Here is a 26,749-nt window from a genome sequence, read left to right as displayed (position 1 = left end):
TGAACCAGATAGTGTACACAGCCAGCACGCTGCTGAGGCCCCTGGATGTGTTCACGGAGTGTAAAGCTACAGTGTTTACAGTGCTTAGTGGTTACTGCTAACCCATTCGTTGGCAGCCGGCATTCCCCGGGTATGAATGGATCTTTCCCGAGGGACTGCGGAGGTTGGGGACTGACACGCTTGCTGTAGTGTGTCCCTAGAGAGTGGGGGAGGGGGAGTGATTGCAAAGCCTGGACACACAAGTACTACTGAAGGTCAGATTTAATCCGGTGGCTACTAGAAGGAGGCCAGGAGATGCTCCACTCGAACCATGGAGAATGCATAGCCTCCTCTACTGGGCAACTACAGATTCACATATGTGAATACACAACAAATACCCATACAGGCAAATGCATGCAAAGAGGAAACATATGCAAGCATGCAATGTCTTTTTTTCTTGCCCCCATAAATTAGAATGTTTGCTTATTAAATTACTTAAATTATTCAAAACAATTAGCAGACTTGCTCATTTCATTTAATTTATTTCAACTTATTATTTAAAATCAGCATGATTCAGGAGATGCAAAAGAAAAATATATCTTCAAAATTGCCATATAATACACAATAAGGCCATGCTATGCTCGCTTCAGAAGATTTTGATTCACAAATTAAATCAGCATGAACGGCACTGTTACCACTCAAGTTTGATTTCCCCTCACAGAGCTTGCACCTTGCTACTACATACACCAGATGTACAACAGAGCAGATGTGGCTTATCGGAGATGGTGCCACCTGAGAGATAACTGCCGGTGTTTACTTGCCATGACAAGAGCAATGTAAACAAAAACCAGCGGCAGGAGGAGAAGAAAAGGGAGCTTTGATAAGTGTGTGATGGGAAAAAAGCTGATAACACGGGAGGCTGCCAGCTTTGACTTCACCTTCTAGACAGACTGTGTGGGATAGGACAAGGCAGGAGGGAAGGGGGATATGATTGGACTGCACTGGACTGTGACAACTAGATGGCTACCAGCCTGTTTCTATTCTGTGCTTTATTTCGGTTTGAAATAGGGAACATGGGTTTAAAGGAACAGTTTTTGTAGCAACTCGCAAGGGACATCATCTGCCTGCTCCTGAAGCTGAGACACAGAGACAGCGTGACTGAGATAGGCTGAATGAGTAACAAGAGACTTCCTATAGTCACACTCATTATGTTATCCCACTACCAGTCAAGCCAGAGAAGGAAATGCTATATTATATATATATATATATATATATATATATATATATATATATATATATATATATATATATTTTTTTTTTTTTTTTTTTTTTTTGGAGCTTAAGTGATGCACTCATGACATAATATTAGAAAATAAATAAGATTGTCTCATTATGAAGCATCCGAATTGGAGAACATTAACAAGGTAAAAACAAAAATAAATCAGAACAGTTTCATTTTTACCTATGGCCCTAAACAGTCCAGTATGATGCACATCTGAAGGATGGTTTCTTTCATTAGAGGTAGAACATACCTAGCAATTTCCAAGCAGTGATTTCTCAGTGCTGTCCTCCCAGGTCTGAGTCTCCCTGCGCTATTTTGTCGGCTGTAAAACACACCATTAATCACTGTGTTGTATCTCTCTATGGCGATCGCCGACAATAACTTCTTTTAATAAGCCCCGTCCAGGGCCGTGTGTCACTCAAATCCCCGCTTCCTGACAAAATATTAATAACAATAATAAACATCTCAAGTACGGTCAGGCCACTGTTGCTAAAACCGAAACGAGGATATGGCACATCATATCTCCTGACATGCAAATTGCTGCATTTCCCACTATTCATAACCGAGAGAAGCTGGGGTACCATTTTCATCTTGTCTGCATTATCTGATATGCCTCTCATGAGAGCTGCTCTATAATTAAGTGAGCATGCTATATTACACTCATCAAGCAACAGGGACCCTGTACTTGCTAGCATGAATAATACAACAGAAAAAAAAGAAACCCCAAAGTTACACAGTGGATATTTGGTGAAAAGCATAAAAGACCTCTAGGTACAATGTGTTGAACAGATGTCCAGCAACAGTCATGCCTTCGGAGCAATCTGGCCATCTTTCTAGGGCACAGGACGCTAACGGCGGGACTTGGCAGGCAGCTCAGGCAAAGATAGCTGCAGAATGATTTAGATAGCTGCGACTCTACAACTGCTGATCCATTAAACTTTCATGGGGACTTCATAAATTAAAACCATAACTGGAAGAACTTGAAAATTCTACTCAATTACTGTGATTGTACAGTATATTAAAGTTTTAACGAGCCCCTGGGCCTTTTCTTGCTTTAACACAAGTACAACGAGGAAGGGGGGTGGTGGGGGCGACGAGGAAAAAAAAAAAAAAAAAAACACATGGTACCAATTCTGGTTCGATGGCTTTCGGAGGGTTCACATCTGCTGTGTTAGCAAAAGTCCGTCCTCCGCCTCTTTACCACCTCGCATGTCTGCAGTGTATGACACAGCATGTCACACATTTGCATGGGTGGGAGGAACGTGGGGTTCGCTACTGCAAACCTTTTATCAGCATGGCGAGATCTTTGGTAGACTTGGTGAGGTGCAACTGATTAGAGTTCTATCTTCCATTTTAACAGTTTGGTTTGTTCCCTCTTTGCCTCGTGTGCAGCACCGCGCTCCGCCTGCCTATCATTATCAAGCCAGTGGCCCATACTGCATCACAGATGGGGCAGACAGAAGGGAGAGACGACAGCCTGCTTGCTTTTTGGAGAGACGAGGAGTGTGAGAGAGAGAGAGAGAGAGAGAGAGAGAGAGAGAGAGAGAGAGAGAGAGAGAGAGAGAGAGAGAGAGAGAGAAGAAAGGATAGAACCAAAAATGTAATTTGCCTCCACGTCACTGATGAAAAAAGATATGGAGTCTAGTTAAATGACAGAACACTTTTGCAATATGTTCAACTAAGCTGTGGTTGTAAACAGAAATGTATTGGAGCGTACGAACATAATGAACTCTTAAAATCTAATATGGCATTCATCTTCTTTGGTGTTAAATGGATGCTTTACAAAAGGTCCTCACACTTTTTATTTTACAAAACCTGGAGACCATTGCATTCTTGCCTTGTTTTTCATTTAATAAAATAAGACCAACTCACGTTTAATATTGTCTTAACCCAAGCAGCTACAATATTCTAATAAAACTACAAATACTCAATCCGATCAAATAATAATAATAATCTCAGAACTCCACACAACATATTTTAATCCTTGATGCTACGGATGTATTGCAGGAGGTACTCGAAATGATTTAAGGTTTGATACCAAGCCTTTATTTTCACATGAGCACAAAGCATTAAACCACCACTCATTTGTGCTAGGTACAAAAACAAACAAATCCCACTCAAAGAGTAGACACAGGCTGATGAGGTACTTTTGTTTTTGGTTCAGCAACTAATATGGATACATTACATTCCTAACTATGTAACTAGAAAGTGGATAAAACGCTGATGTTGATTAAACATTATCGGACTAGATTAAAGCTCCTCTAATCTAACCCAGAGGGGAAAACAGTATTGCAATCTACAAGCAAAACAACAATCTTAGCAAGACAAAAAAAAGAGGAGCACAACTGTCCTCCCTCCCAGCCACTCGGCCCAGTTACTGCAGAATGAAAAACATTTGTTCAGCTCAAATTAAGCTGAGAACATGAAAGGACCTGAGGCTGGGAGGAACACGGGCCGCAGCAGATCACTTCTCATCTCTTCAGATGACAGAAATGAATCTCTTCACCCCTGAGAGAGAGAGAGAGAGAGAGAGAGAGAGAGAGAGAGAGAGAGAGAGAGAGAGAGAGAGAGACACACACAACAAGAGAAAGAGTGAGAGAGAGAAGGCTCCTCTCTATTCCTCATAATGCTGAATTAAAGCTGATGCTTCCCAGCTGATTCTTTGATTGCGCTAACTAGCGGCTTTTGATATAAACGGTCACAACCAGCTCCCTGCCTCCTTATTTGCAGACAGGCCAGATTATGCTAAATACATATCAAGCACTTTAATGGCTTAATCAGCCTTGTCATCTAGCCACCGGGTTTCTTTAGATACCGCATTTCTGATCCCAATGCCACAAATGCTGATTTAAAACAGGCAGAATGAACAATTCCACCAATGGTACGATGTTAAAAAAACAAACAAGTTACACCTTGCATGGCGTTGGAAACTGTCTTGGACAAGAAGAGTTGTTTTTTTAGTGTCAGGAGAACAATAGAAACAAAGGCGAAGGCTCTGTTGGACGGTGCAGAGAGAGTGCGGTCTCAGCAGACGTTTTTGATAGAGAATGCTCCAGATTTTCGCTTGAAAGTGATTGAGGAGAGACCGCACGAATCACGGCTTCATCTGCTCTGTATCCGTTTGCCAACTGCGGTCCTGGTTGAAGTGTGAACCTGGATTAAGATGAGTTACTCCCGACAGTAGCTAAATAAGCGTGTGAGGATTTTACCTGCATGTGAAAAAAAAAGCAGAGCCTTGCTTCAAGTGTGTTTTCTGCTTGCACGGTGACAATCGCCATGGCAGCCTTATCACGCCGCCACATGCAATCAGTAGGACAACTTTGCCTGGTCATTGGCTCATGAACAAATCACAAGCTGTTTTTTTTTTTCTTCTTTATGCCCTCACAATGGCCGCAAGAGGACTGATTCACTGATCATGTATGATGGCCATCTGGAGAGTTAGAGAGAGTGAATGTGTGTGTGTGTGTGTGTGTGTGTGTGTGTGTGTGTGTGTGTGTGTGTGTGTGTGTGAGAGAGAAGGAAAGTCGGCAGGTACGCTCACCATGAAGTAGCTCTGCATGCATCACAGCAACACCTGTTACCGTCTTTCTGTGCGTCTCCTGTGGGCTTTGAGCTCGTGCCCAGCAGAGCAGACTAACTGTTGTTCCCCCAGGAATGACTAACTACTTCAGCTGTCTGATTCACACGAATGAAACAGCTGCATGTGGACTGCAACTCTAATCAGGAAGGACTTCCACCAATGAACGATCCACCTGTGATATGAAATATGACTGCTTTATTGAGTCGCCTTTATGAATTGAATGCAATTATTGAATATTATCCCTTACTAACTTTCAGTGGAGTCCTATCGCCATGATATAATCTTGTCATGTTATTGTTTTACAAAATTCTGCCATGCAAATTACTTAATTTGTAATCAAAAACTAATAATTAATCATTTATGAAAAGACTGATACCACTCACATGGCTGTACCCTAAGTGTAAAGCTACTTTCAGCAGCTGGCTAACTTAGCTTAACATAAAAGACTGGAAACAGGGGGGCACAGTTAGCCTAGCGCTGTCCAAAGGGAATGAAATCTGCCTACCAACACCTCTAAAACTCACTGAAACGCTAAACATCTTGTTTTTTTAATCTGTAGAGTGTAAAAACAACAATTCAGCATTTTACACAGGGTTATGTAATAAATTATTTCTTGGCCAGGACCAGTAACTTCCTGAAGTCTCTGCTGGTTGCCTGGCAACTAGTCCTGCCCAAAAAATGGCCATACGCTTTAGAGGTGGTGAGAGGCTGATCTCTGGACAGAGCTAGCCTGGCTAAGCTAAGCCAACCAGCTGCCAATGGTTGCTACATATTTACCGTACAGACACGAAAGCAGTATCAATTTTCTCATCTAACTCTCAGCAAGAATGCAAACAAGCTCATTAACCAATACGTCAAAATATTCTAAGTTGTTTAACACATTTACATTGTGCAATTACAGACACGTTCTTCACTTTTTTAAGGTTTAAGGCTCTGTACCTTAGACTAAATTGGTTAAAGGGACAGTTTACCCCAAAATCAAAAATACATAGATTTCCTCTTACCTGAGTGCTATTTATCAATCTAGATTGTTTTGGTGCTAGTTGCCCAGTGTTGGAGATGTCGGTCTAGAGAGGTCTGCCTTCTCTCGAATATAACGGAACTAGAAAGCACTTGGCTTGTGGTGCTCAAAGCGCAAAAACAATACATTTAAAAAAACTTAACAGCAATGTCCCAGAAACTGGGAAAAAACGTTTATGGGTTGCTAGTCAAATTGTTTTAATGGGGGTGGGGTTTTAGGACTATTTATAAAAGCCTGGCTACAGCTTCTTTTTTCATTGACAATGTACTCTAACGTATTCTCCTAATGCATTTTCAAATGCTACAAGGTACTACTTTGGATCAAAAATTCAACATAAGTTTTCTACAGCAACAGCAGAGTCCAAAAACTATAGGATTTGATTCCTTGTGCCTAACTATTGGCTTTTATACGCATATGTCCTATATTTCATGTGCACAACGCCGAGGTGCTTACATCATGCTGCAAAACAAATATGCTGGCACTGAGGGTAATGTTGCGTCTAGCTTCATTTTCCAGCACTGCAGTCATGTCTGCCTCTCCCTGCGCTGGCTCCAGGAGGGCCCAGCAGCTTAACAAGCCTCTCGGGGACCCAGACAGCAGAGAGGAGATGATTTTACCTCAGGACACAGTCTGACAGACACACACAAACAAACACATATGTACACACTCACACTGGGCAAAGACAAACAAGTGGGTTTAAAAATGCACATCCACAAGGTTTCAGACACAGTTTTATACACCCACACAAAGACTCATATTCCTTGTTGCCTGGGCCGACTTTGTAGCTTTGCGCACGGCAGGAGGCTCCTATTCTATGTTCAGCCACTACAACACAGCTCTCTAATCCCCAACCTAAAGCCTAATAATCACCGCAGTCCATGGTGTAAAATTGGCTGCTTCCAAAACAGCTGTGACAGGATAGAAACCATTCAATCCCCCGCGGTAATCTAACTTGAGTTCAAATGTTTAGAGATTCTCTATAACCATAAGTCACAAAACAGACACTCCTACACAAACAAGCAGCGGCTGACAGAGAGGCCAGAGTGAAGCTATAATTTCATTTACATCCGCCAGATGACGGTTTGCTGCTGAGGTCAACATTTATACACTGTTAACTGTAGTATCTGACGTGCTGTGTGTGCCAGGGGAAAATTATAGCAATCAATGGGTATTGATCACCAATAGGTCTTAGGGTTGTGCTAATAACAATAAGGATGGGTGGCTAGGGGATGTAGAGCTCTGAAGCAGTATCGGTGAGGGAAATAAAAACAAACAGAGCAGGTATAGTGAGAATTTCTTTTGTGAAATAACATAAAATATTACTTGTATCGTCACAGAAAGCATGGTTTTGGAGCTTAGCAGGCCAAAAGACATGTAGATGTCTCAATTAAAACAGGGCTAAAGTGATATTTCCATATGGAGTTCTGGATAAAATAAAACATGTAACACTTTTCAACAAATGTAACACTATTCAGCAAAATATAACTTAGTTTAAACCTAGTTGTCTTTTTGCATGCAAATCACCAAATCAGTGCTTACTGGATTGCTGCTCAAATCATAATCAACATTATTCTGCTCATTACTAAGACCATAATCATTTATTAAATTATTTCTCCATCTTTAGGAACAAAATAGATTTAATGCATTTGGACATTTAAACAGATAAAACAACTGCCTAACTTATCCAACTGTACAAAATTGTAATTCTTTCTTCACTTCAACTGCTTCTGTTCTTCTTTTTAGACAATTTACCATTGAAGAGAGCAATTGATTTGATGCACTGGAGCTCTAAACAATATCACACAACCAGATCAACTTTAGTTAACCGTGAGGTCCAAAATCAAGATTGTAAATATGATGTGATCAGCTCTGTCTGCAGCCCTACTTTTAAGTTTTGAGGAAGGCACTTGAACTACAGTTTTTGTTGGACAACGTGCAAAAAAAAACAAGTGTGACTCTTTGCGAGGAATGAGTGAAGGTAAAAAGGTCAAGGACAGACACATACTCATGAGTTTACCTTCGCAGATCCGGTCTAGCCTCTGCCTCTTCACTTTGTGTTTGTCAGTCAGGGACATGGCGTTAAACACAGCACGGCACAGGACGGCACGGCTCGGCACAGCACCTCTCCTCCTCAGCCGCAAATACTGACAAGGTTCAGAATCCTAGTGCACTGTCAGCACTATTCCCCGGGGCATACCGCCTCGGCACATACACCTGGAAGAAAGGCACAACACAGGCAAAAACCTGGTTAACACAACACTGACACACACATGCTGTATATACACACAGTATTGATGTACAAACACAGAAAGACTCCTGACACGGGAAGGCATTAAAGAGTCCTTGACTACAAAGTCACTCAGCCTCTTGCTCACAAAGCTGCAGGCAATAGATATACTGAAAATCAGTCAAAAACAAACACACACACACACACACACACACACACACACAGCTGGTGACAAAGTGCCCCATTTGCTCATAAAAAGTCGAAAGGCAACGCTTCCATGCTCTAAAAGCTCCACTTTTCTCCCGTTTGAAGTGTGTTTCTTTCACTAACAGATACTCATCTGAAGCTCCATCTCCGTCACTCACTGTCACATTACTTATTGATCGTAGTGACATTTTAGGTATCTCGACTCAGATGGCAAATAGCAATCTACAGTTTGCTTCTTTTTTGCCCTCAAAGCAATTCAAGACAAAGCAAGCATAGACAGACATATTCATCGGACAAAAGTTGATCCAAGTAAATGAAAAACAAGCTGATAGAACTTGTGAGGAGAGATTTATTGTCTGACAAAATGAAGCTCTTGAGTGAATGTGCTGCACCTGAAGGTTGACAGATTGTCGTGTAATGACACATTCAGGCCAATAGAGGGTAGTTAAAATCTACTCAGAGAGGAGCACGCTATCTCACTTCCACCTCTATACCATCTAGTGTCAATTCATTACATCCCTATTTCTCCTCTTAGCTCACACAAATACAACTTCTAATGCAAAGGCAAACAAATTACATTCCTGGCAAGAGAAGTTATTCTGACCAGGATTTGGACTGGCATCATTTTAAATCACACAGAAAGTTGAGCAGGCTGAAAATGTTCCTCGACAAAGCCTTCCATTCAGTATCACGGACCGACATGCAGGCAAATACAATAATACAAACAAAAACATCTTTGTTAGAGAGTCTTTTTTCACTGGCAGTACATAAAGAGCACAGTGAAGATCAGCATCTTAGTGAATTAGAGAACACAAAAGGGATTAAATGTTGCACTGAAAACTCAAATTCCACATCTTGCTCATCCAGGACCAGGGCCAGAAGCGCATCTCCTCTCAGAAAGTGCTGAAACCATGAAAACATCCCTTTTTGCTAGGGCTGTGTATTGGCAAGAATCTGGCGATACGATACGTATCACGATTCAATATACTGCAATATATTTCAATACTGTGCGTACGGCAATATATTGGGATTTTTTTTAAGTATAATTTTAGAAAAACTAATAATAAAAAAAGACATGATGTGCATAAAATTCAAAGAAGTTTACTTTAGGTAAACAATTCAGTACACAGAAAATAAGACTTCCAGTTTGGGATTGTGGTTCACAGGTTCTTAGTGAGCTAATTTTGATATGCTAAAGTAGGCCAAAGTTCAGCCATAGCTACGTTGTTAGCTTCTAGCAAAAAGTCAGGCACTGCTAGGCACTGTTAGGCAAGGACACTAGTGGTGCGTCTCAGCATAGCCATCTAGCAGTAGGGGGTTTAAACACAACATAAACGTGAACCACTGTCTTACATGAATATTTTTGCACATAAACTAAAAAAATAAACGATACTCAAGTGTATTGATTTTTTCTTACACCCCTACTTGTTGCCAGAAAAAAATCAGGGCAAAGTTATTACTTAAAGTCTTCAACAGTCCTTTGTAGTCAGAATACAGAAAAAAAACGAAGAAAAACTAGAAAAGTCAAGAGTTAAAAAAAGAAAATCAAGACCCTTGATCATTATGTGTGAGGAATCAGGGTGTGGAGTCTTCCCTTTGCATAGTTGCCCATAGTGTGTATGGGGGCTTTTTATTACATAGTGTAGATAGACAGGAAACAAAAAAAGAAGCCTTTGCTCTTAATGTGCAGCGACTGACACTGAAATCCCGACATTTACCATCTCAGTTTTAGAAATGGTTCTGTGTGCAATCCAACATTAGCAACAGGGCTTTGTAAGCAAGTCAATTAATTTGTGTCAAGTCAAACTGCAGATTCATTCATTTAGAATGTAAAAGTACTCTGGAGGTTTTGGCGATACAGACGACACACTGTCCTGCCGACTGTAAAGCGCAAACAAACGCAACAATGTGGCTGTCAAAGGCAGTGAAGGAGAAAACCTCAAGCTAACAAACATGGATGTTAATAATACACAATTTTAGAGCTGCAAGAGTTAGTTGATTGACCTATTAGTTGATCGATAACTAACCAATTAATCGTTAAGACAAGACGTTAAGATGTTTGATGGCATCGCCATGGGCTTTGGGAAAGTGGGATCCATTTTTCACTATTTTCTAACATTGTATAAACCAAACACACTAATCGAGAAAAGAATAGTCATTGCGGCCTTACGCAATTTCAAATAGTTAAAAAATAACCTTTGGAAATGATTTTTGAGGAAGGAAAAATGTTCAATGGTTTGTTAGACCTTAAGTTAATACACCTGTTTTGGTGAGAAACAAAACTTTGGTTGAAACACAACAGAATACCTTTAACTGCCTTTTCACAAGAAACCTGTCTTTTCATGAGGAAGCTACACAGCACAGGTCACTTCCAGGGTGTCTTTCCAACAAGGCAGTACTCTGGCTCCAGTATGTTAACGGACTGCTGGAAGGCTTCACCCTGTTACTTGATTCATTTCAGTTCCTCTCGCTGTCCCTCCTCCTTCCTTTTCATCTGTCCATCTCTCTGTAGTGCTGCTGCCTCTGAGGTCTCTCCCACAGAGTCATCAATCACTGGGCCCTCTTCCAGGGCTGTCCATTCGTGTGTGTGTGTGTGTGTGTGTGTGTGTGTGTGTGTGTGTGTGTGTGTGTGTGTGTGTGTGTGTGTGTGTGTAAGTGTCATAAAGAGTGAGAGTGACAGAGAGGGAGGGAAGTAGAGAAAAAGAGAGCTCACAGAGGCTAACAAGACCCACACAGAGGCCAAACCTTCCCCAATTCTTATTCCCTCTTCTCTACCCCTTCTTTTCTGCTGCACTCATTCCCTCAGCCAGCTTCAAGCAGAGAATGGTCACACACAAAAAAAACTCCCTCCATGACTTTAGGAAATACAGCCAAGCATGACCCCCATGCTTTTATAATAAAAAGATGAAACTGGGCACAATTTCTACATGATTCAAAAGAAAAGCTGTAGCAAAGTTGGCCGTGCAGCCAGCAGGTCCTGAAAGGGTATTTAGGCAGGGATTTTGCACTCCCAATCCAAACGCAAAGGTCATATACATGAATCTTAATATTTAAGAGGCATTAAAAGTCAGATGATCGATAAAACGCACTGCCTGCGGGACCACAGCTCATTGAAAGAGAAACATTTGTGCGAGAGGGGCAGAGCCATTAAATGTAGGAATCCATATCTGTGACGGCCGGCTCTGTCTCCCAAGGACGGCTCCGCTGTGAGCACAATCACAGTCCACAAACTCTGCTCAATGTCAGTAACACACAGAGATCACTGTCCGACTACTGTCTGCAGGGGTGGGGGAAGGGCAGTCCGTCAGTTGCAGGAGTTTAATGCAGCACAATAGATAAGAGACAAATATGCACAAAGCGGTGGTTTCAGTTAGTGCTGAACCAATCCGTGACAGAAAATTGACTGAAAATAGACCAACAACAAATTGCTAATCTATTAATCATTAAAGGAATAGTTAGTTATTTGCTAAGCATAGATGATACCATATTTTGTTGATACATACAGGACAAGTCAATCTATTGGGAGGAAACCTAGCTGGTACGGCGGATGTCAGTTCTTAAAAGGTTACGGTAGCTCATTGATCATTTTCTTGATTGGCTAATTAATAATTTCTATGTCCTTTTTTTCCTCAGTTTTATATGTGAAAAACTTGAACGGTTATTCAGACAAAACAAGCAATTTTAAGATGCCTTAAGCGTGATTTATGGTTCTGCGGAGGCTCCACGCAGAGCTTTCGCCGTAGCCTAAGTAAGTGGCCTGATGTTTATACTTGTGCGCTGGTGTGTGAGTCCATCTCAGCAGGGCCGGCATGTGTTTATATGTGGGGAGTGTGTGGTAGAGCGAGTGAGAGAGTACCAACTCTAGAGGCATAGTGAGAGAAACAAAGTGTCTCCCCTGTGCTTTTGGACCACGGTGGGAATTCGGTAGCAGGAAAAGTTCACCCTCTCAGGAAACACACATGTTTTGTAAGAATATATTGTTTTAGTTGTGTATAACTGAGTTGTTGGATTTTCCCCGGGTGTCATCATGGCGCCGCAGCAAGCTTTAATGTCCAAGTCACTTCAATCAGAGTTTTACTTTTGGTTTCAGGAACATTTGGGTTGACATCATATTTTTCTAATGTGTAAAATTTGTATAATGTGTAAGATTGTTAAAATGTTTAGGTAGACACGTTGCAGAACGTTGAAGCACTGAAGAAAAGTTAAAAGTTAAGTTAAAGTGAAGTTAAAAACACTGAATGCATTGAATGGCCATAAACCAATATTTTTTATTTTAATATTATTTTGAAGTCGAGACAACCGAAAAGTGTAGCAGCAGATATTGCCATTTTATTTTGGTTAACTGAACCAACAGAATGTATAACTCAGTAAATAGGTCATATATATTGATATATGAATGCTAAAATGTGGGAAACGTGTGTGATTCTATATTTTCTAAATATTTTTCATGCGAAATACAGTATAACAATGCATAACTGAACATGTCAAAACAATTTAGTAAAAGAAAAAAAAAGGTTTATACATTGCATAATGGTGATTAAATTCATTCTGCTGAGTGAGGCTAAACAAACCGGAAAAAAAAGGTTTATACATTGCATATGGTGAATAAATTCATTCTGCTGAGCGAGGCTAAACCAACAGAAGTGAAGTTGCTTATTTCTCCCGTCTGCAGGATCTATCATCTGTCCGCTAAGCAACAGCTGATAACGCTAACATTTGCAGTCCTAATTTCAGTCTCCACCCAACACTACGACTTTAACCACGACAGAATGTCAAAAAAAAAAAAAAAAAAAACAAGAGTCAAATTGAATTAATTTGCGACAGCGTCTTCTTGTAATGTGATGAAATTTAATGATGGCACTAACGTTGTTGCAATCCATCTTCCTATTGAGAGACAAACACTAACAGAATTGTCTCCGATGTGATTAATTGACTTTGCCGAAATAAGAAAATAATTTGGTTTGGTAAACAGATACGAGCACCGCCCCTGACAGACTCTCATTAGAAAGCAGTGATTACTTACTTTATTATTAGACACTTGAGGGGAAGGGGGCTACTGATCTGAGGCAATCTCGCACAGTCAAAAGATTACAGATTACAGTTATCACTCCATGTGTTGACAAAGATCAGTGTGATTTGGAAGAGCCTAAAGAACAGAGCAGAGAAGCTATTTCCTTTTGTTTAAGACAGACAGAAATATGTTGTTTGGACGGGGGTGGGGGGTAGAATTGTTAAAAAACCAAACTGGAGACAGAGTGAGAGCCGGCTAATAGAGCGTCTATGGATGTGTTTGAGAGATTGAATAATTAAAAAGGTCAGGCTACCTGCCTGCTGTGTCGCCACACACACACACACACACACACACACACACACACACACACACACACACACACACACACACACACACACACACACACACACACACACACACACACACACACACACACACACACACACACACACACACACACACACACACACACACACACACACACACACACACACACACACACACACACACACACACACACTTCTGAGCAAGGCACAATGCACACTGGGGCAAAGACTGAAGAGACAAGCAATGTGGGGGAATGATCATTTTCCCTCGAACACAGTGTAGTTTGTGAACTAATTGGGTGAATCCATAATTAATTTGCTGACATTAAGCCTTTGGGTGTGCTCCACTAAGACTCCAAGACTCTACTTTCTAAGGATGTGATGAAGTGCTAGTGACGCCTTGGGCTCAGCGCTGAGACTCTTGTTCTGATGCTTTGCAGTGCCGGTTCTGACATTTAGGGGCGATATCTAACAGCAATACATTCCCACACGTGTTTTGTTCTTATAAGCTACTGCACTTTCTCTGAGTGATAAAATTAATGAATGTGGCACTAGTATCCCACAATTGTTCAAAAAAATCACTATCTTTATTCTGATACAGATCCAGATCACAAACTTGTGGACATTTTCTATTATAAAAAGTTGGAACAAATGTATGTATGTTCAGGCTTGCTTGGCAAAGGTATGCAATCTGAGCACTTTCTAGCATCTGAGTTGATTTCAACATTTGTCAACTAATTACGATGAAAAAGCTTCAACAGCTGCCGTGGTTTTTAACCACTTAAAGAATATGACTGAGTTTAAAGCTCCGAAGATTAAAATGAGGTAGGATTAGATGATAAAGTCTTTTGATTTAGATCTGTCTGAATTGCATGATGTAACCATAAATCCTTATAGCCTACTGTACAGCAATCTTTTAAAGCCAATCTAACCACATTTTCAGTATGTGGCAAAAATACAGAAACCACACCAACACCACAGGGATGTCATCAAGCATCAGATGGAATGAACTCTAAAAATATTTGGATAGTGTTGCATCTTTTTGAAAACAGCGCTTTGACTCATTGTGCTTAATTATGAAATGTTGGATTTTTTAGTCCATGTACAGACAGTCAGAGGCAGGATATTTTTATCTGTATTGGGCGGACAGTTAGAAAGATTAAGATTATCTAACTGGTTATTTTTAGTTAACTGACAAATTCTATCTCATTCAGTAAAAGCTTCATGAGGACATCTTTCAATGAATTGTCACATGCACTGCAGATCTGAAGTCTGTATTTATCTTTCCCAGATGAAGCTACAACCTCTTTGAATTTCCATGTAATGTCTTAATGTGAGTTCTGTGGTAATCCTTGCCAAGACTTTAAAAACACAAAGCACTTGCTTTAAGATAGAGTTGGATAACTTCAGCCGGTACTTCTCCTGATTTAATTTCCCAGAGGAGTTTGACAGGAAAATTGTGAGCAGAGACAACTGTTAAAGTTATCTGACAGCAGGATGCAGCAAAAAAACGAACAGCAATATCCATCCCTCTTACAGCTGATTCCTATCAAAAGCCAGAGCTCAGCAAGCCTCTTCAGAGACCCAGAAATGAGGACCTCCAAAGCAAGTACGATATGAATTTACACTTTCTCTAAAACGAGACACACTTCTCTGGGAAAAAAAAAAGAAATCCCTCTATCCTCTAAATGTCCGTTAGAAATAACAAATAGGTCTCAATGACAAAGTTGTTTGTACTCTTGATACCGCAGTCTTTTTTATTACTACCCCCCTAGTTATTTTCTTCAAAAAAGCCCCCGTGTTTTTGTTTTTCACTACAGCACCCCATTTGAACAATGGGGACCATTTTTCCCTTTCAGATGCTGGAGTTCCTCCAGAGGTAAAGCTGTCAGCGCCGGGCGAAAACAAAGAAAAAGAAAACAGGAAGGTGTGGACACCCTGCAGCACCAGCCCAACTCTACTATTAATATCAACTTACATGCCCAGATCCTCAGCACCTCAGGCAGAGGAGAGTGTGATTTCCATGAACTAAACGAGGCCTGTGACAGCGTAGGCAGGTGACAGATTGACACAATTATATTTAGCTCGGTAAGCATGCCAAACTGAATGCCTTCAAACTGCAGAATTGTTGAACTAGTGGCATCAGTGATGAATATTTACTCTTGAAATAAGGCCGCACTTGAAATGTAAGCTACTGTAGCCCACCTTGTGCTATTTACATCCGATCAATAAACTCAATAAACTCTTGTTTCTCAAAGTTCCAGAGGCTGAGGTTATCAGTGCAAGCCACAGCCGCAGCCAAAGCTGAAAACACTTCCCAGTACAGGAAATCGCCTGCAGCGTGCCAACCTGGTGAGCAGAAGGAAGGCGTGGCCTGTTTCACTGAGGGTGAGGTAAGAACTGCGCTCACCACAAGCTTGGTGTCAGCGAGAGGCCAGGCTCCGGCTCAGACAGCCTGCCTGGGTCCAGCCGGCTCAGCCCGGCTCCCTCTGGGTCCTTCCAGGAAGAGCCAGCGTGATTCAAAGCTTCCTGGTCCAGGAGAATGAGGTGCTTCCACTCCCCCCAGAATGTGCCCACGAACACACACACACATCGCTCAGCCCACTCCCTGAGGACGGTGAGACAGCCAACTCCGTGCTGTACTTGGGCTTACATTGGGAGGAGGCCAAGTTAAACAATGTGTTGATAATGTCCAGAGCAGAGTGGTGAGAGGAACACAGAGAAAGAGCACGAGGTCCTTGCTGCACCACACGAGGACGGGGATTCACACAGGCAGAAACACTTAAATGTAATCATTTCAGTTTGTCTAATTCGGTAACAATAACACAATATACTCAACAAGTTAATTGCTGAGATATGGGAACATGACAGCATCACTAAAAACAGAAAACATTAGCTTTAAGTTTGAAAAAAAGAAGAAGAAGAAAAAAAAAACCTGCGTTACCCGTGTTAATTTGGTAGAAAAAGACAAGCAAATGAATTGGAATGGCGAATGATGCTGATCATAGTTTACAGACCGTTATTCTGGTTCAACTAAACCTTCCGTACTTACAGTAGTTGTGGGCGCACACAGTTTTTCTATGCAGTGACAGTTTAGTAGTACCAACATTTCAGGTGCACTCACTTTTGGTTTCTCCCCCGATAAGAAGGAAGCGGGTTTGCTTAAAACCTGCATGGTCACTCTGACCCCTTGTGTTTCTTGTACCATCGGATTTCGTTGTGGTGATGTCAGCATGTTCACAGATATTAGCTATCTGTACTATTCTATCATAACTGATAAATGATGACACAAAAAAAAAGAGATTCTTTAAATGCAGCATCGGCTGTGTGGTTTGTCTGCTCCCTGAGCACAGTTTAACTGGCCGTATTTTAGAGAGTTGAAGCCAATGACTGACTTTACAGGAGAGCTTTTTATCTGAGCCCCCTCTGATGGGCTCACAACACAAGGTTGGCTTCTCTCTCTCTTTACCACATCCTATCATCTCAGGCTCTACTAATGTGCCACGCTTCCAGGGACTAGGACTGACACACACACACACACACACACACACACACACACACACACACACACACACACACACACACACACACACACACACACACACACACACACACACACACACACACACACACACACACACACACACACACACACACACACACAACACACATATCTCAGTCAATTAGTCTTGGCCCAACCTTGCAGCTGAGAGATAAATGGTGTGGAGTCTCAGCAGGCTTTTGCGCGAAGCTGTGCTTCTTGTCCACCGTATGTAGAACAGCTCTCTGGAGGAATGCTAGCCCCTCCACCACGAAGAGACGTGGTGAGCGCGAGCGAGGCTGAGGAGGGGCTCAAGGTGCTCAGGAATGTATTAAAATAAGACCACAAGGACCCCCAACTCCCTAATCAGAGCAGGTGTGAGAAGCAAGAAGAGGACAAGAAAGAGGAGAATGTGGGGACGTTCTGTTGGGGTGCGTCTGTTGCGCACAGAATGTCATGGCATTCCACTTGTGCCTCATTAACCATTTGTCTGTGTGGTTGAGCTGTAGCCGGTGTACTGTAAGTGATCTAATACAAGCCGGATGTTTCCTGGGGGAAAAAAAAACAACCTAAATGTGACCTCAGACTGCGTCTACACTAACCCAACTGATTCTGAAAATGACCTATAGTATGTGTGAAAAAGACCTGCGTCCACACTAGTCTTTTAAGGAACAACCGGAAAAATTGCTACATTTCTGTTTCGGTGTTCTCTTTAGCAAACAGTCAGCAAACAACAAAATCATGCCATCACAGCCACCATTTGGTTAGGAGTGGTACACTGTATAACTCCCTGTATCAAATCCCTATTTTATGATGGTCAGAGTAGGGTTATGTTATTGTTTTCCAAAGCTGAATTTAACCCCATTGTCGCTTAAACTCGAGGCCGGAGTTTTTGAACTCATATACTTTTTTGAACTTATATACTTTTTTGAACTTAAAAAATATTAACATCTGGATTTGAAAAACGGCAATTTGGTGCGGACGGCAGGAAAACCGAAAGAAAAATCTGCGTTGTCGTATTTAACCGGCTCAGTGTGAACGTGAGTTCAGCAGAAGGAGGTCAAAGCAGAAAGCCTCACCTCCACTGGTGCAGTAAATCAAGTGGGCAAGCTGCATTATCTGCAACAACATGACATCCTTTTAACACCTGACACACCCCGGTAACAAGCGTGTACCCCCACCGGATCCTGTTGACATGTTATATAAGGCTCCGACTCCTCACTAACTGTTCACGAGATGTCACACACACACACACACACACACACACACACACACACACACACACACACACACACACACACACACACACACACACACACACACACACACACACACACACACACACACACACACACACACACACACACACACACACACACACACACACACAATCAGCCTCCAATGCCAGCGGGGCGGGGCGGATGCAAGTGTTTATGGGAGAAAAAGAGCCCTTCCACTGACAGCAAGACATGGAAACACACACAAACACACACAACTACACAAACACAATCACACAGCAAGGTGAAAAATTACAGTGTGGGTCTGGCGGATTAACTGCAGAATAAAAGTGCTGATGGGCAACAAAAGAGAAAAAACAGCTATTCATCACCCTGGCACAGGATCAAACTCACACACTTCTCAAATGCCCTCCTTGAGTTATTGTGCAGCGCAGCTCTGGTGGCAGCTCCACGGATAATGCTGCCCACCTGAATTGATTAGAGCAGGGACGCATCCTCTCTTCCCTAAGATGGAGCGCGTCTCCGCAGCTCCTCAATGCTGAAGTGGAAGAAATCTGTTAAACTGTATTCAACAACTAGACTGAGATTTTTTTTTCCCCCCTCTTTGGGAGTTTTTTTTTTTTTTTTTTTTTTTTTTTGGAGACCATCAAGCATGCAGCCGGAGTAATTTTCTCATACAAATGCGGTCGCTGTGTTTTTGCTGTTCCTGCATTTCTCTGAACCTGGGGGAAACAAATGTGGGGCATCTGCGTGAAACTTAAATCAATTTTTACACCATTATCTCTACATACTGCTATTCAGACTTATACTCAGGCGGACACGTTTCTATTTTTTTTTTTTTTTTTTTTTTTGGGATGATATTTATGCAACAACTGGAGTCATACACACAGATGGGTGACAAATAAGTGAGGTTTTGCACCCCCATTCGCCTCCAGAACTGTTTCAGGGCTCCTTGCCTTAGATTCTCGAAGTCACTGCACTCTACTGGATGGAGGAACACCATTCATCTTCATTCATCATCACAAATCCATTAACATCATTTTCATACTTCAAACCTTTCAGTGACCCCGTACAGATGGAGGCATTGTCTTCCTGCAAGACACAGCTCCCGTCAGGTACGAAATGTTCCATCATAGTACAGAGAGGTTGTCCTGACGTCTTGAGGTTAACTTGACCTACTCCGGATTTGGACCTACTCCGAATTTGTATACATGCCAAAGAGCATGAAAGGATGTGAATTGCTTAAATGTATCATGCAAGCATCTTCATTGGTTTTGTTTCTCTACTAATTTAGTTTTTTTCCCCGATAATTTGTCACACATTTGTCAAATGGTTCCCCATTGGACTTTTCCTACAAAACTGAAATGCACTAGGGCTGCAACGTTCTTACTAATTAATAATTTAAATCAGTGTTAAAAAATAAATAAATAAAAAAATGCCAATCACACGTTCCAAGACACCTCTTGTGTCCGTCCGACCAACGCTCCAAAATCCAAAGAGATTCAATTTACAATTAACTAAAACAAAGAGAAACATTTAAGAAGCACTCGTCAAGCGTTTTGGCTTGACGAGTGACGATTAATTAATTGGTTATCAATCGGTTAATCAACTAATCGTTTCAGCACTAACATGCACTGAATGGAAGCTCTGCAATCTTTGCTCTGCAAGCTGCCATCGGTTACAGTTTGCCGTCGATTCTCAAAGACCAATCAAAGCACCATTTTTTCAACAATCTGAACACCAAAGGAGGCGAATAAAAACCATTAACATAAATATAATGTCATCAGCTTTATCTTCAAAATGCTGCAAGTGTTGTATAATACCAGTGCTCCACTAGATGGGCCATTTAAATGCATGAATTCCATGGTCTTGTGTGAATAGGGTACGTAAAGATGTGTATGTACGCGTGTGTATGTGTGGGTCAGTGCAGAACCCGCTCAATGAGAACTCCTCCCAGGTCCTGACAGAAATGCCATGATAAAGGATGAATCATGGGATTGTATCCACACTGACCGCCTTAGGGTTTGGGTCAGTTGTGTTATCTGAGCAGCAGCGACTGACACTCCTGACACAAACGGCACACCCTCTGTCGTTGTTTTCATTCAACGGTCGCTGTCAGAGACTTTTCTTCCCTAAATCAAGGCATGAAAATCAACGGTGGCCTCTATTTCAACTCAGTGGGTCATGGGGGTCGCTGCGCCTTTTAAAAGAAAAGAAAAGCCCCTGTCACAGTGCTAGGTTTCTCTCCTGCCGGCCACAAAATGTCTCGTGACACAAAGCCCTCGTACTCGTAGCAGTGCACTCCCACAGTATTGCCAACAAATGTGACCTCCTTTTTTCCTCCCACTGCTAAAATAAAAAAAGAAAGTAAACTCACCTCTACCTTGCCAACTGAAATAAAATAAATAAATTAAAACAAATGTGCTCTGCAACTCTGCCAGACCACAGCAGAAGTAATATTTTTTTTCTCTCTCCACTAACTTCGGCTTGAGATAGTTTCCATGTTAGAGTTGAGGTGATGGCTTCAACTTTATACTTGTTGTGTTCAAGGCCTGGGGGGGAAATGCTTTTCAAATTGTATGTGTGGATGGCTGGTCTGAGCCAAGGCCTCTGAAACAATGTAAAAAAAATAAATAAAAAAAGCCATTCTGCCACTACTCAGACCTGCAGGAAAAAAGCAGTGCTTGCAAAATGATGCCATGTCTTTGAACACGTTACAAGTTGTGAAAAAACAGAGGGTTATTGTATCAGATTGAGGTTAATTAGATCTTTCTGCTTGAGCTAAACTTGTAATTCCAGATGACTTGATTGAATTGTCAGAGCCAAATGTCTGTAACTACAGTTTGTTTTCATTTGTATACACGTTTAATCAAATGATTTCAGTGGTTCTTAATTATTCGGTTCATGGATTAAGTCATGTATCAAGCTAAAATGCCAAACATTCATTGGTTCCAGATTTTGCTTTTCTGTGTTTAATATCATGGAAGACTGAATTTTCTGTTGATAACTGTTGATTGGACAAAACGTGCCAGTTTAAGACATCACCTTGGGCTCTGCAAACGTGGACTTATTTGACATTCATAGGACTGAACAACTAATCTGAAAATAACGGACAGATTAAATCAATAATATAAATTATGGTTGGTTGCAGCCCTACATTTTCGGTCACTTTTGTGTACACTATGTGGTAGAATATGCTAACAGAACTCATAATGTCTTCTGAGGTGTGACCCCATCCATCTGCTCCCACAAGCATATAACAATCCCAACACACACACACACACACACACACACACACACACACACACACACACACACACACACACACACACACACACACACACCCCTCTGCCCGGATTAAATGAAGTGCATAGAGAGTAGGGCCCCATTAACCTGCAGAAGCCACTTCACTGGATGGTTTACTAGCCAGCGTCTCCCCCAATTATAAAAGCACAAGGCTTAAGTCAGCGGTCAGCGGGAAGGTTAGGGGGTGGGGGTCGGCCCCTTGTGGGGATGACCTTAGTGAACTTGGGGATGGGTGGTGAGGGCAAGACGTGATCAAAAGGCCATGAGGTGAGAGTCCAGTTTAGAGGTGGGGAGAAAGATGAGGACTTGTGTGTAGATTTGACTGTTCTAGAGGCAAAAACCACGCTCAAGTGTTGTTTTTTAAAGAGAAGAAGAAACCTGATGCTGCAGGAAATACTGCTGGGAGTAGACACTCTTTTAGCCAAATTAACTTCCAAAGTAATGGGAAAAAAATACAAGGAGGGTGGACGAGGGCAAGGAGGAGGAGAGAAGGATGGAGGAGTAGGGGGTGGGGACAGTGTGTAGAGTATGTGACAGGCAGGACAGAGAGGTAGGTGTGTGTGTGTGTGTGTGTGTGTGTGTGTGTGTGTGTGTGTGTGTGTGTGTGTGTGTGTGTGTGTGTGTGTGTGTGTGTGTGTGTGTGTGTGTTGGGATTGTTATATGCTTGTGGGAGCAGATGGATGGGGTCACACCTCAGAAGACATTATGAGTTCTGTTAGCATATTCTACCACATAGTGTACACAAAAGTGACTGAAAATGTAGGGCTGCAACCAACCATAATTTATATTATTGATTTAATCTGTCCGTGTGTGTGTGTGTGTGTGTGTGTGTGTGTGTGTGTGTGTGTGTGTGTGTGTGTGTGTGTGTGTAGGGAGGCTGCAATCTCTGCGTCGAAAATTAACAATTCCACCCCGCGCTGAGTCTGCATGACATTGAATGCATGAAACGCATGAATTAATGCGCGGAGAGGGCTGAATTAACTCTATATATCAAGCTGAGTCAAAATAGTTCAGGGGTGAGGGGCTGTGTGCCTCAGCTGATGAGGGGGAAGGGGATGGGATGAGTGCATGGCATGGGGAGGAAGAGGGAAAAATAAAGTAACTCAACATTACTATCTCCTTCCATTAAAGTTAACCACTTCTCTCTCCACAGAGCCATATAACTGTCAAACTGACCTCTGATTTATTCTGCCCTTGCCCAGGCCCCTGTCCTAACTGTCGCATGCCTCCAATTAATTTTTTTTTTTGTTGCTTCATCCCTTCCCTGTAAATGTAATGAGATTGCACCGCTGAAAACTGCTGACTCCCATTAATGCACAATTCCTTAATAATGCCGAAAGCTGGCCGCAAAAGCAGAGAGAAGAAGCATGCTCGCACAATAATGGCATTTTAAAAGTGCACAGTTTTGCCAGCGATGTAATTAACATAATTCATCGCAACATTTTTCACATTTGCACATTACAAACTGACACCTGGCTTAAGTAAACACTGACTGTAATGTATGAAAGACTCTTTTGGGACAAATACAACTGAACATCAGATTTGATCGCCGCTGCGTCCATTTACTCTTCACCGACTCAGCCGTTTCTTTCATAAGAGACAGAAGTTGTTTTGAAAAAGGAGCGCACTGCTGTGAAGAGAAGAGGAAGTCCTGGAAAAGCATTTTTCAGTATTTACAACGGTGAGTGCTCGCCGGCAGCTGAGGCAAGCAGATGAGGAAATCAAATAATAGAAAATAACTGCAGTTACTGCATTTGGCCCAAAATACAGCATCCTAACCTGCAAACAAGGTTAACAACGGGCTAATTGAGTCAAGATTTTAATTACCCCCCCAATCATAACTTTCAAAAGCATCCAGGAGACACAGAAAGAGACACCGTCTATTGGCTGTGATGATGGTGTGATTGAGTTGTGTGCTGACCGTTACGGGTGGGCTGCAGGTGCACAGCGGGAGGTATTAAATAGACTGTTTTTGGTCAAAGCTGAGCGCAGCTGGCAGGTGTTGGTGTGGAGGGACTTTATTACCCTATAAACCATCTGAGGCAATTCACTCACACCGTCTTCTGTGGGCAGCAAAAGCCCCGATTCAATTACTGCTGGAACTCAACATGGAGAGCCCTAGGAGACCAGCGGCGCTCAACTCATTGTTCTTCATGTCACCTTCCTTAGCAGAAAGTACAACGGTCAATGTTCTCACACTGCTGGAGCAAAATGAAAGGAAACCCAATACATGAGTGTAATACCCGGCAATCAGAAGATTGATATGTTCTCATGGGAGACTAATAACTATTTTGTCAGTAGAAAAGGAGGATTCAAGCCAGCTGTAGTGATTGATTGACATGTTTGTGACAATTAGAAGCTCAGGGAAGTGAGAGTTTCCCGCTTGTTTTGTTTGTCCTTTGTTTGGGTACTTGGAGAAGATTCATTAGGCCTCTGCATGGAGGATTTGAGTTCTGCGGAGCGAGAGGGACCCAGCCCAAGTGAAGCATGTCAAATTAGGAGGGAAAACTCAAACCGCTGCTACTGGGACTCATTAGAACTTAACAAACACAGCATTTTGTTGTGTATGTGTACATCTGCCTCTGTGTGAGTGTACTAATAAAACAGAGTAGCGCTGGTTTGTGTGGTTTTAAGTTATTTTCATCATAGCAGTTTGTTTTATGAGGCAACCAAGCCGAGAGACTCTCCAAACAACTTTAATGAAAGTGAGGATCCAGCGGCCTCATGGGAACTAAAGTGCTAAGCCGATGCTCCAAAAGAGTAACCGACATGCTGCTAAATTAAAAGTATCAGGTGGCTTTAGTAAAGTACCCAATTCCCCAGCTTACAAAAACAACAAGGACACAGTGTCATTGATGCAAAGCACCTCTTTGCGCATCTGAGTTTTGTGAGATCTTGACTGAATAATAAATATTGGGTTTTTAACACAGGTGTTGTGGCTGCTGGCTGTTTTGCACAGCAATAATTAGATGAATCTGAAAAGATAGAAAAGCTAATTTCCCCTTGTGAAATGTGAATACCACATCAGTCAATCTTGTGATTTAATCTGAAAGAATATAATCGAGAGTATTACTAACAAATTACATACAGTATATAGCATAGTAATTCCACAATCCAGAGACATCCAACTAGAAATCATCAGTCTAACTCACTGCACCACCACTGCAGTTAGGGATTCCAGTTTTTTTGTAATGCTACAGCGAATTTCTGCATTAATAAAGGATTTTGTTTTCCATCGTTGCAGCACAACACAAACAACATTACATTACATGTCATTTAGCGGACACTTTTATCCAAAGCGACTTACAATTGCTATATACACACTCACCTAAAGGATTATTAGGAACACCCTACTAAGACCGTGTTTGACCCCCTTTCGCCTTCAGAACTGCCTCAATTCTTCATGGCATTGATTCACCAAGGTGCTGGAAGCATTCTTTAGAAATGTTGGCCCATATTGATAGAATAGCATCTTGCAGTTGATGGAGATTTGTGGGGTACACATCCAGGGCACGAAGCTCCAGTTCCACCACATCCCAAACATGTTCTATTGGGTTGAGATCTGGTGACTGTGGGGTCATTTTATTACAGCGAACTCATTGTCATGTTCAAGAAACCAATTTGAAATGATTCAAGCTTTGTGACATGGTGCATTAACCTGTTGGAAGTAGCCATCAGAGGATGGGTACATGGTGGTCATAAAGGGATGGACATGGTCAGAAACAATGCTCAGGTAGGCTGTGGCATTTAAACAATGCCCAATTGGTACTAAGGGGCTTAAAAGTGTGCCAAGAAAACATTCCCCACACCACCACCACCAGCCTGCCCAGTGGTAACAAGGCATGACAGATCCATGTTCTCATTCTGTTTACGCCAAATTCTGACTCTACCATCTGAATGTCTCAACAGAAATCGAGACTCCTCAGACCAGACAACATTTTTACAGTCTTCAACTGTCCAATTTTGGTGAGCTCGTGCAAATTGTAGCCTCATTTTCCTATTTTTAGTGGAGATGAGTGGTACCCGGTGGGGTCTTCTGCTGCTGTAGCCCATCCGCCTCAAGGTTGTTTGTCTTGTGGCTTCACAAATGCTTTGCTGCATACCTCGGTTGTAACATGTGGTTATTTGAGTCAAAGTTGATCTTCTATCAGCTGGAATCAGTCAGCCCATTCAAACTCAAACCAGCCCGTCTGGCACCAATAACCATGCCACGCTCAAAGTTGCTTAGATCCCCTTTCATTCCCATTCTGACATTCAGTTTGGAGTTCAGGAGATTATCTAGACCTGGACGACACCCCTAAATGCATTGAAGCAGCTGCCATCTGATTGGTTGATTAGATAATTGCATTAACGAGAAATATTACAGGTGTTCACACACATGATGTGTGAACACCTGTATGGTGGTGGTGATGATGTGTCATCATCACCACCACCATACAAGGTTATCCTTTTAATACGCACAGTTAATGGCAGCGTACGTACGGACATGCATTTGTGCTATTTGTCAGCAGTCCTTGCTGATGGTGAATGCAGCCTGTAGCCTGCTTAACATTGAGATACATGCCAGATCAGTAAGGTGAGTCACATATAACACACGGATACTCTCTGAATCTGAAGTGAATTAAACAGATGTTTAAAACTGACAGAACAGACCAAGTAAGCCTACCAAATACAGCAGACATCTAAAGATTGAATGTCACTGCGACTAGTCATTGAGCACAGCTGTGAAAGTAAAGAAAACCGAGTGCCTTCTCGCCTCAGCCGGCAACAAGCTCTGTACAAGACCCACCAAGCATGCCAATTTGCTATTGGAGTAGGGAAGAGACATCTGCCACCCCACTGATCTCTGGGGTTAAAGGGAAGCTAATCTATCACTAGGCATATCCATGCCGAGGCCTTCAAACAGCTCCCTTCACCCCACAGCCGCTGCTGCACAACAACTCCCAGCACATCAGTTATCATCCAAAAGCTTAACTGCAAACCTCTCCCTTTGCTTCTCTCCGTCTCCTCTCTCTGCATCTATACCTGTGA

At 42.0% G+C, this 26,749-nt stretch overlaps 1 protein-coding gene across 3 annotated transcripts in view; it reads right to left on the bottom strand.

The window, feature by feature from the left end:
* Positions 1 to 26,749, bottom strand: part of ctbp2l (C-terminal binding protein 2, like) — a 97,240-nt gene that overhangs the window by 43,883 nt on the left and 26,608 nt on the right. For 2 of the 3 annotated variants that reach the window (XM_028566862.1, XM_028566861.1), the window contains one exon: positions 7,868 to 8,076. In XM_028566862.1, coding sequence (XP_028422663.1) covers positions 7,868 to 7,937 — 70 coding nt within the window. In that variant the 5' untranslated portion in view covers positions 7,938 to 8,076. The remainder of the gene's footprint in view (positions 1 to 7,867; positions 8,077 to 26,749) is intronic. The other variant, XM_028566863.1, reaches the window with a different exon arrangement.

This window comes from Perca flavescens, chromosome 21 (assembly GCF_004354835.1).
Source record: "Perca flavescens isolate YP-PL-M2 chromosome 21, PFLA_1.0, whole genome shotgun sequence".
NCBI lineage: Eukaryota > Metazoa > Chordata > Actinopteri > Perciformes > Percidae > Perca > Perca flavescens.
Note: the sequence above shows the minus strand (reverse complement) of the source record. Positions and strands in the feature narration are given on the sequence as shown.